This window comes from Jatropha curcas, chromosome 4 (genome assembly GCF_041381405.1).
Source record: "Jatropha curcas cultivar XTBG-Jc1 chromosome 4, XTBG_Jcur_1.0, whole genome shotgun sequence".
Lineage (NCBI taxonomy): Eukaryota > Viridiplantae > Streptophyta > Magnoliopsida > Malpighiales > Euphorbiaceae > Jatropha > Jatropha curcas.
Genome location: NC_143154.1, coordinates 24,541,618 through 24,556,412, shown reverse-complemented (window position 1 = coordinate 24,556,412; position 14,795 = coordinate 24,541,618). Strand labels below are relative to the sequence as shown.

The 14,795-nt window shown below is 33.2% G+C and overlaps 1 protein-coding gene across 1 annotated transcript; it reads right to left on the bottom strand.

The window, feature by feature from the left end:
• Positions 1-3,775: 3,775 nt before the first annotated feature.
• Positions 3,776-14,366, bottom strand: EMB2656 (ARM repeat superfamily protein). The gene is made up of 12 exons (XM_089720608.1): positions 13,903-14,366; positions 13,406-13,609; positions 12,303-12,448; positions 11,753-12,021; positions 10,646-10,737; positions 9,478-9,625; positions 8,967-9,406; positions 7,565-8,079; positions 7,414-7,474; positions 7,044-7,322; positions 5,117-5,381; positions 3,776-4,366 (listed from the first exon to the last, which is right to left on the bottom strand). Exons 1-12 carry the CDS (start codon positions 14,269-14,271, stop codon positions 4,044-4,046), a joined length of 3,111 nt encoding a protein of 1,036 aa, XP_089576734.1. The 5' UTR covers positions 14,272-14,366; the 3' UTR covers positions 3,776-4,043.
• Positions 14,367-14,795: the final 429 nt, after the last annotated feature.

Sequence of the window (14,795 nt, the reverse complement as noted above, 5' to 3'; positions counted from 1 at the left end):
AACAGCTAAACACTACTAAAATAGTTAACAGTTACCAAAACAGTTAGTTTTATCGAGCATACCCTAAATAAGTAATGGTGATGGATGTTGAAATAGTGTAAGTAAATTAATTATGTTTATATATATATATCATTTTACTATGATTATTATCAAAATAAATATTGTGTATGAGTCATACAGAATTATATGAATTTTTGTAAATCCTGGTTTTGCCACCCTTGAATATAAATTAATAATTTTGCAGATAATTGGATTTATCTTATATGCAATAAAAAAAAGAAAGAAATATTGAAAAGAATTAGTGAAAATTGATATTTTGCTTTGATTATCAAAGCAAAAAATATATAACAATAAAGTTTATTAAAATAACCATAAATTTTTTTTATTATTTGAGTATAATACAAGTTAACACAGAAGTATTCATAGGTTGGGGATTTAAATCTAGTCTGGTAGTAGGGTTCTCGTGAAATTGCACGAATTGATCTGATTCGATACTATTCTCCCTCTCTTCCGTCTTTCATATATCCAAGAGGGAAAAAAAAAATTAATTTAACTGCCTAGAATGCATAAAATGCCAAAATTTAAATTTTAATCAATAAACTAAGACAAAATATGAAAGCATTGGAAGTTAGAAGCTTTCAAAATCCAAGCTATCGAAAGACTTTGTGCTATTTACTATTTTGTATTGTAGGAAAAGGTCCGAACTCAACGCCTTGAGTGGAAAAGCACCAATTCTGCCCACATAAATAATATTTTTCTTTGTTTTTTTTTTTTAAGATTATATAAAAATAAATTTCAACTGTCTAATTAAATAATATTTAATAGGATTCATAGAAAACAAGAACAAGAGGAAGAAGTCATGTGTGTATAACGTTTATATATTTTGAAAAATGAGCTGCAGAGACGTCCAGATTCATGGTCGGTTCGGTTATTATTATTTATGTCGGCCCGTCTGAGAGTTGAGTCTGCTTACATTTGAATTTTATAAGGTAGGTACTTCCTTTTGTTTCCACATCAGTGGAATATAAAGTTAATTTTTTTTTTAAAATAATAATGATAATTAATACGAAAACACTAGCAATATTCGTGAACTGTAATGAAATGTAATGCAATATATGTCAATGGTGTTTTTTTCTTAGAGTAATATTATTTATATAATAAATGTTTATGTAAATTATATTTTATTATGACGGATCAAACATTACTAAATAGTTTGATTTGAAAAGACCTACCAATTTTTTTTATTTTTTATTTGTAATTTAATTGAACCAAATATCAGAATTTCATGTCCGTTTTTCTAATTAATATATATATATATATATATATATATATATATCAATTGTTTATCTTTATTTTTTAAGTACATTATCATTATATAATTTTATTTGTATAATAATATCTCAAAATATATCACATTAATTGTATATTTTTTTTTATTAATTAAGATATATTTTATTCATCAGTTTTAATCTTTAGATGGATTATATTGTTAGGTTTTGTTAAAATCTAAGTAAAGAAAATTATTGTATATTTCTTAGTAACATCAAATTTTTTATTCTATAATACTATTGCAATATTAAAGTTATGTTTCAAATATTAAAAGATACTTTATATAATAATACTATAAATAGGGTTTATCATTTGTCGTTTTTTTTTTTTTTTTTCAGGAAACACAAATTATTTTTTATAAATTATTTTTTTATATACAAATTAAATATTTGAGAATCAAACAAAATTGCATATAACAACAACAAATAGCCTTGATTCCAAACTTCATAGTTTATATTAATTCATATATATTTAAAGGAGAGCAACCTAACATGAAACACAACAACATGGTACCAATTAATTGAAGCCCCACAAAGGTTATTAACAAGTTAGGTATATCACGTACATATATATATACATATACGTATGAGAATACCACAAACAAGATTTTTATTTTGGATCTGGTTTAATTTGCTGACCTTAAATTATGTATACCAAGAAAAAGACTACGACGTTTCCCTTTTTTGTTTGTGAGGTGGTGTGGTGTCCACTCCCAAAGAAGTGATGGATTGGCCAATGGGCAATTTGTTTATCTTGTGGCTAGTAAACTTAGGGCACCACTTCATATCCACTAGTATTTCATAACAAACACGCATGATTGGATGTTTTCTTTTGTTTTCTCTCTTGTCACTTTTCTTGATTTGATTTATCAAATAGTAACATTTCTTTATAACTTGTCATTTTCTTTTCTTTCTTTCGGTTTGTTTCTGTTAAGATTATCTTCGAGTAGGTTATATATTATTATGAAGTTACCTTTTTGAGCAGATTTAAAAATAAAATTTTAATTTGTTTTATATATGTTTAGAAACTATTTCTTGAATGTTGTAAACAAAATTCTAAATTATTCAAATTTTTTCTACTGTCGTATTTTGTGACAATTGTGGGTATGGATGGACCATTGCAAATGGATCCAACTTGTGATTATGGATTGAGTTGAAGAAGATGCGTAGAAACTCCTCAAAGTATCTTTTTTGAATTTGAAACGGCAATATTGTCTTATATAATGTTTCGCAAATGCAAACAATTTATCTAATAATAGAAATACACTTCCATTAAGAAATTCTAGATATTTTCCTCTGTTTTGTTTGTTTTAATGTAAACACCCAAAACTTGAGAGCAAGGATCATGCTTTACTGTCTTATTTTATTTATTTATTTATTTATTAAGCTAAGATATTAACTTTTTTTTTTTTTTATGTACGTGGTTTTATATTTGGATCGAGAGAGTGATAGTAAGTAAAACCTTTTACCAATGGGGACTGAATTTCTAACTGAGTTTCTAATATTAGTAGAGAACTCAATTTCTTACAGGCTTTTGTGGATACATGTGGTAGATTGGTGAGTTCCTTCACCCGATCCCTGATCTCTTCCTGTAGCTCCCACACTTGTGTCTCCCCCAAATAATTATAATTTAAAAAAAAAAAATGAAGCCCATAATTTCATGGGCCAAGAAAGTAACTAATTTACGAGCCCATGCCCTTGAACACAGATAAACCCAGATGATTGCAAAACGTGGAATGACGCTTTTGAACTTATTTTGTTTGGATAGGGTTTTAAAAATAAAATAAGCTAAATTAAATTATTAAATTGTTTCGCAAAAAGGTTTAGAGAATGGGAGGTATTTTCATGGTTATTTTGGGGGGTAAAAAAAATCGTCAACACCCCCCATTTCTTAATCCACCAAATATTTATATTTCTTCTTAATAAATATTTTTATTTTAATGTTATTGAGAATTTAATTTAAGAAAATTATTTTAATATTCAAAAATTAATATTTATCAAAAACAATAGCTCTAACCAATTTATTTATCTCATATATAATCTTAATTTCAAAAATTTCCAAACCAAACAACACAGCATTGTTAAACATTCATTTACTTTAGCTTCTTTCTAAATATGAAAAAACTCTATTGCCTTTATTATAAGTTTTTATTTAATTTTGTTATCAATTATTTAAAGAGCTTTAACTATATTCAAAAAAAAAAAAAAAAAAATGAAGGGCTTCAACCCTTCACTATAAATAAGACATTCGACTATTACACTACTAGTCTAATAATTGTTCCCTTAAATAATTATTAATCAAAGAAGCCAACCAATCACCAATTCAGAGATTTGGAACCCAGATGTTCAATTTTTTTGACTTGAGCACAAGCTCATATAAATCTTAAAGCAAACGCAAAGCTTAGAGATATAAATAATAACCAAACTGACATTACTAACAAGAACAATAACAACAAAGAGATTGAGCTCATTCACTAGCACTTGAATAGTGTGGTACACAATTGTACAATACTTGATATTTGGGTGAAGTTCAATGAAAGCCATACAAATAGCATTTCTGGGCTGATTATGCAATTAGCACAGCCAACTCCACCGCCAAAAAACAATACATTATATGTACACAAAAATAATCAAAGGTTAAACAAAGAGACAAGCATACAACAACAGATTACTGTGCTGAGAAAGCACTGCATTTTAACCATACCCTTAAAATGTTTACTCAGAGTCATCAGAATCATCCTCGGTCGTCACGTCTGAACCTTCCTCTTCGCTATCACATTCATCTATTCTAGCAACAGTTTTGGTAGTCATCTTTGTTAGAGCTGCAGTCTTGCTTGCCCTTTGTGACCTGGTACCTTCAGTACCATTAATGGTCTGAACAACTGTGGTCAGTGAGGTTTCTTCATCAGAAGAAGTATCCTCTTCGTGTCTCACTCGTCTTCTTGAGCGCACTGGTTTAGCTGATCGTGATGGAGCTGGTGTTTGGGGGATGGCAGAAGAGATATCAGCATCCAAGTTAATGTCTAGTTCCAACCTCTCTGCAAATATAATTAGAACCATATCACAAACTGATATACACATTAAAAAGGGTAGGTTACATACTAGCAACTAAAAATAACAGCAGATGCATGGACTTACAATTGAATGGATAATTCATTGAATCATATTATGAAAACCAATTCAATGTTATAACAACTTAGCAGTCTGGCCATTGAAAACCCAATGGAGAATAAGTAGTATGTATAGATTGGACTAAAAAAGCAACTAATGCTTCTTTCTGGAAAATGATTACAATTTTTCTTTTTCAAATTTCCACATTATTATTATGGGTTCAGTTTCACTCAGTGACTGAACTTACCATAGAACCTTGATTGTCACTAAACTTAAATTTGTGTTAAGAAAATAACTCAATCTCAATTTTAATTCAACAAGGTCACTATTGCCAAATTTTTATTAATTTTAGCAAAATATTTTCATACTGATTAGATAAAAACAAGTCAGCCTGTATTTAATTGTAAAATTTGAGTCAACAAAATTTCTTTTTGTAAAACCTTATTACAAATATTTAGTTATTATGTCAGAAATCTGGAAGAAATTCATACAAAATCTAGCAAGAGTGACCTTATTGAAATGAAAGCAAAGTAGATTATGTATGAGATGAAAAGTTCAATATGAAATTAATGCTGCATATATGTTGTCTTTAATCTGAACATAGAAATATGATATAAAGCCAAATGAGGCTAGAGATGCATCCCTCCAAGCTCTTTTCAAGAAAAAGACGACTTTACCCAAGAGAAGATTAGCTTGATCTTGCAACAGTTCCTCATTTGGTTGTTTGTCTAGTGACTTGAGATGTTCAGCCATCTGCTTTAACTCTTTCACAATATCTTTCTCTGCTGATACAGAGTCAGCCACAAGATTCAAAACCCTCCTCATTAACTTTATCGCTCCTTGTTCTGATGGCCGAAAATGAAGCAAGACAATTATTCTGCTTAGCGCTGAGATATATGACTTCTCAGCAGATGTTTTCTTCTTAACATTGAAGCTTGCCACCTCAACAAAGCACAAGAATACCAAATTAACATGTTTGAAGGAAATCAAGCAATATTGAAACAGATTATCCTTAGCAAATAATATCCACAAAAACTAGGATCTTAAATTTTAGTCAGCAAAGGGAAAACAGTAACTGCTAAAATAATCCACGTGAAGAGATCACCATGAATGCAGGTTCTAGACCAGCAAAACATTACATCATTTACTATCCAAATTTAACATAGTAGCTTTAGTTTATTTTTTTATTATTTTAATGATTTTACTTTGTTCTTAGAATGATAATTTCCTAGTTAGTTTAAGTTTAGTTTTCCTGTTTTTAAGTATTTTTTAGGCTTTTTAGATTCCTATTTGGTAGTTTTAGTTATTCCCTATTTAGGTTTCTTTATGACTTTAGAAATAAGCTTGCTATGTAACCGTTAAGGAAACAGTTTATGGATAATGCAGAATTTTTCTTCACTCGTGTTTTCTTAAGTTTCAAGTTAAACTTGTCATCTTAAGATGCAGTCAAGTGCTAGCCTTGTTCATAGGTTTCCATGTTTGACTTTTAAGACACAAAAACATTTGAAGAAATGATATCAAGCTGATTTAGTTCATTGAGGTATAGGAAATCATTTCCTAGTTTACAAAGAGAAGTGTAAAGATATATCCTATTCAGACATTGTTGATACGATTCTTATATTCTCAAGCGCTCTACTCCATCCAAGGACAAAATCAAGGAGGCTACTGCTCAAACTTGATAATGGGTGGGATTGACGCCCATGGAGATAGCTAGCCAGGGAGAATTGGGTCTAAGATAATAACAGCTAGAGATGGCCATAGTTCCCGGAACCGTCAGTTCGAACCGGTCCGGAACCGGGCCGAACTGGAACCGGAGAATTCCGGTTCCAAATTTTCTGGAACCGGAACCGGCGGTTCCAGAGAACAGGTCGGAACCGGACTGGAACCGCCGGTTCCCCGGCCGGTTAGAACCGCCGGTTCGAACCGGCGGTTCTAGCCAAACTGTCAGGTTTTTTTTTTTTTTTATTTTGTTGTGAAATCTCTTAATTATGTTCAAGTCTTTAAAAAAATAAATTTAATTGAAGTATTTTTTAATTTTTTAGGTGTATCTTTTAATTTTTTACGTTCAAATATATTTTTTTTTTAAACCGGTCTTCAAAATTTAAAAATATGTTCAAACTTTTTTAAACAAAAAATAAATTCAGTTGAAAATTTTTTTTAAAAAAAATAATTATGTTCAAGTCTTTAAAAAAAATAAATTTAATTGAAGTATTTTTTTAATTTTTTAGGTGTATCTTTTAATTTTTTATGTTCAAATATATATATTTTTTAAAACCGGTCTTCAAAATTTAAAATTTAAAATTATGCGATTCGCCGGAAAACCGATCGGAACCGTCGGTTTGGTCACCGTACCGGAACCGGAACCGTTCGGTTCCAAACCGGAACCGGAACCGTTCGGTTCCAAACCGGAACCAGAACCGGAACTTTTCGGTTCGGTTCCGGTTCTAGTTTTTTTGGAACCGGAACCGCCGGTTCCGGAACCGTGGCCACCCCTAATAACAGCTTCAGAACATGGAAAAACGAGAAAAACTATATACTTCAAATTTGATCATTTATGATTGTCAGGACTAAATATAGCATATAGGCATCAGTTGAAAAGGTCACCTCAGCAGCAATGCGTATTGCAAGTCCCTCCTCTCCACATTCAAATGAAGGTTGGGAAATGCTTTCTATAACTTCTGGTAGTTCTGTGCTGGCATTTTCATCCCCTATTTCAGTTTGTTTAGCAAACAAGGGGGCCTGCATCATTTGAAGCATAAATCGTGATGCTTGGACTGCCCGCTTACGCATGTTGGATACCACAGAGGAAGCACCACCAGCATTGCCATAGATACCTGGCCACATTGAACGCATGACTGGAAGAAAAGCCTTCGATAGACATTTCTGCATTTTAAGAATTGAATTATTTTATGAAAAAAAAAATGGAATGGTAAAGATTTTTAAGATAATATAACATCACATGTTAAACTCTTGCCTTATGGTTAGCTGAGAGGGAAGGATAATGCTCAAAGAACACTGATAAACACTGCTTCAACCTTGTGAAGTAAAAAAGAAAAGAAGTTAATGGCTATCCATATCAGATGATAATAATGCTACTCATCAAAACCAATTGATGCAACATTCACCTTTGCAGGTCCTTTGTTTCATTGCTGAAATACAAAATAATGAGTTTGGCTAAGAGCAAAGGATGTAAAGAGGTTGATATGCTTGGATAGTTCTCACTAAGAAGAAGAATCTTAGCAAAACCCTCACCAAGAATGGCTTGCACAGTCTCATTTTCATCACCATCTGTAGATTTTTCCAGATCATTTCTGTCAAGACCAGCATATAAGAGATCAAGCAATTCAGTGTCTAAATCTTCATCGGCATCTGAAAAATTTACAGGATTAAATGCTTTTTTGCTATCCTGAAATTGAGACATATGCTCCTTCCCTAGTGCCTTGTCAACTTCTTGGGGCCCATGCCACATGCCAAGATCAATTAAAGCCTTACATGCCATTATGCTAATTGGATCAGGGCCCTTGGCAAAAGAAAGTCTCAGCTGCTTAACCATTTCCTCACTTGGTTTCCTCTCTAACAAGCCAAACAGGCCAAGACACCTGATGGCAACCCTCTGCACATCCAAGTGAGCGTGTTTCGCCTGCATCCATATCTCAGACCACTAGTTAATATCTTCGAGGAGTTTTTAGAAACATTATAGGGACACTAAGAAAGAGTTTTTACAAACATTATAGGGACACTAAGAATTGGACATACTACAACGTCATGCACATGCATAATGGTCTAAATTGGATACCTACCCATCATGCCTATTCGTGAAGACAAACCCAAGGTAAACATCAACAAAAAGCATAAGAGAGAGAGAGAGAGAGAGAGAGAGACTGCATGCCTAACCTGATTTAAATATATATGTAAGACACATGAAGCACCTATATTGCAGACATGGACATAGATGTGTCGATTCTTAAGAAATCAAGACACAACACACCAAGGACTCACTATAGGATCTTAAATAAATTCCAGAGGAAATTAATCTAGAATATCTACTAAAGTGTTTGATATCAATGTTCAAAGCATTCATCCAAAACTAGTTGCTTATTCATGATAAAATTAACAAAGAGAATTACTATTACTCCTAATCATCTCTCTTCATTGTTTACTCTTTTTAGCATGTATATTTTCTTGATTTTATTAATATGCACCAAAAACTATTTATTTTTACTTTTATTTTCTTTATATTAGACGCAATTTGATGTGTCTGAAGCATGTCGAGCAAGTGTCTAACAAAAGCACATTTTAGGTAAGTCTTGGACACTATACCATTCAATAATGGTGTATAGGTGCATCATAGCGAAACAATCAATTCCAAGATCTATCAACAAACAACAGAATTCTAATCAACTAAGCTTTACCCTTAAACAAATTAAGGCCATGACCCAATTGCCAAAAATCTTGAAGAATGTGTATTGGCATATTTAGCTGAAAACAAGGGAGGACAAAAAAAAGGGAAATGCAATATATTCGTACCCCAGGAAGCAATAAAGATTGCAGCAATTCAACAGGCTCAATAGCTTTCCCTTGAAGCCAGTACAATGATTTTGTGTTTTCCAAGAGAAGACCAGTGACCGCCAGGCAGTGCATCCACTGCATGAAGTCTGCTGTCCTCTCCCTGCAAGGTCGAGCCAGCTCTTCTACAACGCCAAGAACCGCTTCTTCAAATTCACCAGAAGCAGCATGGACTTTTCTAGCCAAACTGGACACTGCATCAGCCCAGTCTTTCTCACCACCAAGGTTTATGCCATCTCCTATGACAACCTGGTTTCCTTCATCATCCGCTTCATGATCAAGTGGCTTGTGCAATAGTTCCTGTACAAATGAACTGGCAACTTTCCTGCTTGTAGAATCAGAAAAATCAAGCATAGTACCAAGCAGTAGTAGCTGCCGACATGCAAAATGGTAGTTTGCTCCTAAAAGTATGAAGGTCAAATTAGAATATGCAATAGCATACAAAATACAATTAACATTGGGTACCACCTACCAGCATCTATATGAGCTTTGACCAAAGCTACATAATCTGAAACAGTTGCAGGAAGTATCTTGTCCAGAAGGTCATTGTTATCCGAAGCTTCAGCTGCATATACTGCAGCTTCAGTGCCCATTGTTGCCGCAGCATCAGATCCTTTTTCCTGTTCAAACACATTAATCGGAGGAAAATTCAGAACCATTGAATGATGTCTTTGAGCAATAACTTTGCAACAAGTATATCAACAAATCAAGCAAAAGGCGCAAACACTTAGAAAGTTTATTCGAATTCACAACTAAAGATTGAAATAAATATAATTTTGGCTAAGCTTCAGTAGAATTATTGTAATGGTTTCATGACCAAAAAGGGAAAATGAAACAGGCCAGTCAGCATCCCTGTTTTTTCTGTTTGCCAGGATTCAGAATTCAGATCTAGCTCTATCCACTTAAAATCATCTTAAAGAGGTACTTATATTGTCTTGTCTTCACGATTTATTGATATTTGGGAGTTGATATTTCCAGAATGTTCTAAGAAACTACCAACAAACCAATTTTAGACAAACACTTTGACCTGTCATGTGTGAGGAACAGTCTTCAAGCCAGACCAAGTAATTGGTTAATGCTGGGAAATAACTTTCATCTAAATGTATTGTCTTAATCTCTTACAAAAAAATCTTGCAAAACACCACCTTCAAGACACTGAAGGTTACCTTTCTGAAATTTTGACTAATTTTTCAAAAATATTTGAGAAATAAATGGTTTTCCTTGAATCAAGGAATTCATCCATCATATTGTATCTTCCCTTGCCAGCCTTTATTCTTGCAGTATTATTAGCAGTTCAGCAAAAGATGTTCACTTACTAAGAACTAATAAAACAATGAAAGCCTAGAATCCAAAACAAAAGCCTATTCAGTTAGTAATATATGAATTAGTTTCCCAAAAACTTTGAACTTTTCAATTCACAGTGACATCAATGGTTGAATAAGAGAGCAAATAGAAAGATTAATACTGTAAAATTCAGCCTTCCTCATTGGGGGGGGAACAAAAAAGAAACGTTAGATATGATTCTCTCATGGCCACTCCTCTCCATCCCTCTCCAAACATAAAATGAAAAGAAATCCAGAATGCAAAATATCCAGAAGAAAATGGTGATAGAAACAAAGCAAAACTCACTATAGACTTACTTGTGCTTCTTTCTGCAAGTGCCTGCACACAGTCTTCCAATAAAGAGCAAATTCTGGATCCATTAGACGGATGCTTGTATTGTATGATTCTCCTGTCAACAATATGAGATGCCATTAGGATGTTGGTTAACAATGCAAGCCATTAAAGTGACGATTCCTGAACTTGCAAATGAGTCTATCTAAGAGTAGCTATAGGAATCCAGTGATTCAAATGCTAGAGAAAAATTGATTATTTAAGCCTCTTATGTAACACCAGCTTTGAAATCACTAGCAGGAAAAAAAAGACGCACGAGCAACAAGAAAATAGAACAATAAGGAGTATGCGATGAATAAATAGATGTTGTTAAGACATCAATAGATATTAACATTTCCTATTTTATTGAAATTACTTTAATGACAATATTTAAGTTTAATGGAAATTAAAAGAATTATACCTTCTTCAAGAATATTTGATAACAAGCCATAGGAAACAAAATAAACCTGATTTGAAAATCTATTCCTAAATTTTACAAGAAATTTATAAACAACATAAGAATTTTATTGTGCACCATAAGGTCTGCATTTCAATGACCTCCAGTAATCCGCCTTCCCATTGAACATACTATATTTCATTTCACCCAGCATGGGAAGTGTTTGACCATCAGGAAAACATAAACTGGTTTCTAGATTGTATGTTTAATCAGAGAGAAATTATGGTTTAATAGCTTGATAGGAGTATAACCAAAGTAAAACTGGACAACTCCTCCATAAATCATGCCTCAAAATGCAGTTTGCTTTACATTTATGCGAAATCAACCAATGTTCCACTTTTTATCTGTTAAATTTCAATCGAAAGAAAATCAATGACCAGAGTTGAAGATAGGTTCCTCCTCGATAGATGTCAAAAACTCAAATTTCCATGTTAAGTGTGTTTATGAATAAAACAACAATATTTTCACTCATGTTTAATTTAGCAAAAGATATATAAAACTTTGCAATCTGCAGTCCCCAGCCCACACTCGTATTACGATTGAAAAGGACCAGAAAATAAAAAAAACAAGAACAAAAGAGAAAAAGGTGCTCTTGTGACTATTTGAGCAGAAAAAAAAAATTAAAATCTCCACTAACCTTCATTTTCAGACTGGGTCAATGATATGTACTGCCTAATACTTTGATCATCATGTAACTTCAGTAATCCATCATTTAAAAGAGCAGCCATTACAGATTCCCCAACCGATTCATAGGTTTCAACATCAAGGTATTTGAGAAGTTCTACAGGGTCATTATTGCAGCACTTAGAAAGCCACTCATCTTTCATCAACTTTAAACATTCTTTTGAAACAGCTACAGATCGATCGGCAAGCCCTCTCTGAAGAATTACTGTCCTGAGCTTTATGCTGTAAGAAAGAGGCAGAAAATACAAATGGCATACATTAGATTATGTGATCAAAAAGTCGCCCTCAGTGAATTAGAAATGGAGATAGACCTCTGCTGAAAACCTTGCACTCAAACAATTACTGGATATTAGATCATATAACTATTAGCAGTAAAATGAACCACTGCAAATCACAAAGATTCTACAGTGAAGATATATCTTCATCGACCAGAACAATTGTAACAGCTAAAGAACCCTTGGGAAGTGCTACTGTACATTTCTGAAACTACAACATCAATTCACCTGAGACTTTGGAGGGGAAATTTATCAGCTAGAACACAGTAAGCAGCTTTCCGGACTGACTCACTCACATCCAAGGTGCGATTGATGATAGCTAGAGAGGTAGCATTTGAAGGTGGCAAAGCTAACACAATTGTCTTGCGAACCTCCTGCAAATGTGCCACAGTTAGGCTCCAACTAACAAATTTTCTTTAAAAAGCCAATCAGAAGAAAACATGCAGCGTTTCTACTATGATAGAATATAACAATTCAAAATTTCAAATTGTTTAATTCAAAGCTTTACAAGACAAAATCTTCATAATGTGAAAAAAATTATTTCTCCTTGTTCATAGTTTGGGAAATAGAGGATAACAATCATAAGACTATAAAGTGGTTGATCTACAAAAGACGGAAAAGGCTGAACCTACGACTAAGCCATAGGGAAATGTTTGTCCACCAGGAAAGTCAACCCATCCCCTCGCGCTCACACCAAAAACTTCACTATATCAAAAAAAGACTCAAACAATTTGCAGACAAATATTATCTATGATCTGATTAAAAAAGAAAAAGGTTTGCAATTATGACATGGAAGGCCAGACCAAAATCCATTCATTGAGACACAGTCTACAATGGTCATTTATCTGTTGACTGTTTCGAATATTTGTCCTTTCAAGTTCATATTAGAGAAGAATTGCGAATATTTTATTCACCAAATAAATGAACTAATATCCTGCATTTCCACACAAAAAAAAAAAAAATGATACTTTTCCTTTCACGCAACTTTAATATAGTAAACAAACATAGACACCTCTAGGAATCAAAACAAGTACCGACAGAGAGCAATTAATAATTTCATCTCATGTTGAAAATCACTAACTACCAATCAACCTAACTATATCATACATTATTTCCAATAGTTTAATATGTGGGAAGACCTAAGAAAGCCCATGTATTCTGAGATCAATTGAGACTATTACATGTCATCTTCCACTCGCGTTGCTCTGTCCTCACCCACAAAAACATTGTTGAAGACATGGGCTCTCAAATGATAACCCTCTAAATAAACTCCTGGCATGTAATTCAAATTTAATATGATTGGATATGATTGAATCAATGGGTAGACTCACCGCATTCTGCTCTGAAGTAAGCATCTCAAGGAATAACTCAAGAATGTCACAGTTGTCGGTGTCATTTACAAAGCGTGAAAGTGCTCTAATGGCATATGTACGGATAACAGGAATCCTGTCCCTAACCCTTGACTTCATGCATTCTATAACCTCATCCCAAAGATCATTGCTTACTTCTGCATCATCCGGCAACCTCATTATGATCTACAAAAGCACAAGTGCAATCAAGAAAAAGAAAGGAAAAAACCATTTAAAAAAAAAAAAAACATATTCCCCACAAATTGATGCATAAATTTTCATAAGATCAAAAGTCATTACGGATGCCATTAAAAAGGAAATGTAAAATGCAAAGTAACAAAGGAATGCTAATTAAGAAGCAGAATGAAGAGAGAAACTTCAATTAAAGTGGAAAATTCTGGAGAAAAAAAAGTTGCAATATTACAAGTATAACACAAAAAATTTGAGGGGAAATAAATAAAAATTAAAGTAATACATACCTCGGAGATTATCTGACAAGCCCTAAACCTCGCAGTCTTGTTAGCTGCCATGGCAGCAACTAGTAGAAACTTCAAAAACTCTTCCAGAAATTCATCACAAGCAGAGGCATTGTTCGGGTCGCGAGTGCTTGCAAAGACTGAGACGAAGCGAATGATGCGCTCAGCAGAGGTGATGCGGCGTTGGACATGGAAAATGGGTTTTAGGGTTTTGGAGAAGGCAAAAGTGAATTGAGTCGGAGTTGAAGATTTTGAGCGGAGATTGGAGAGTTCTTTGAACTTTCTGATGTGTATGGCGTTTGAGGCCTTGGTTTCGTCGAGAATTTTGGCGATTTTCTGCATTAGCTGCTTCTCTTCTTCGCTGACCTCCATTTCTCTCTCGGTGTCTTGGCGATAGCCGATAGATCTGTCTGGCGCATAAGCTTCTCGGTTTTGGTTTTTGAATTCGAGCGGGAATTTCCAGAAATTTTATGGTGGGCCAATATTATTAAAAGATCGAAAATCCTTTATTTATTTTACTAAAAATTTTATGCCTTGGTAACAAAAAAAAAAAAAAAAAACAAAACAAAAGTGTCGTGTTATTTCCAGAGCGACTTTTGTTAATTATAGAGTAGACATTTTGTTATACCATCAAAGTGACTTATTTGTCCTTACTAACCTAACAGAGATTCTAACGTTAAACTATTCCTTATGCCGTTAAAACTCCAATCTCTAATCTCTTTCTCTTTCTCCTCCCTCTTCTTTTTTAACTTCAACAGAAACACTTGCTAGGCATAGGCATAGTAATTTTTTTTTTTATATTCAAGGTTTTCTTGCTATGGAAGACAATATCCATATAGAAATTATTATTGACAACAATGTAAATTTTGATTCGCAGAAACCAAGTAAAATTCTAA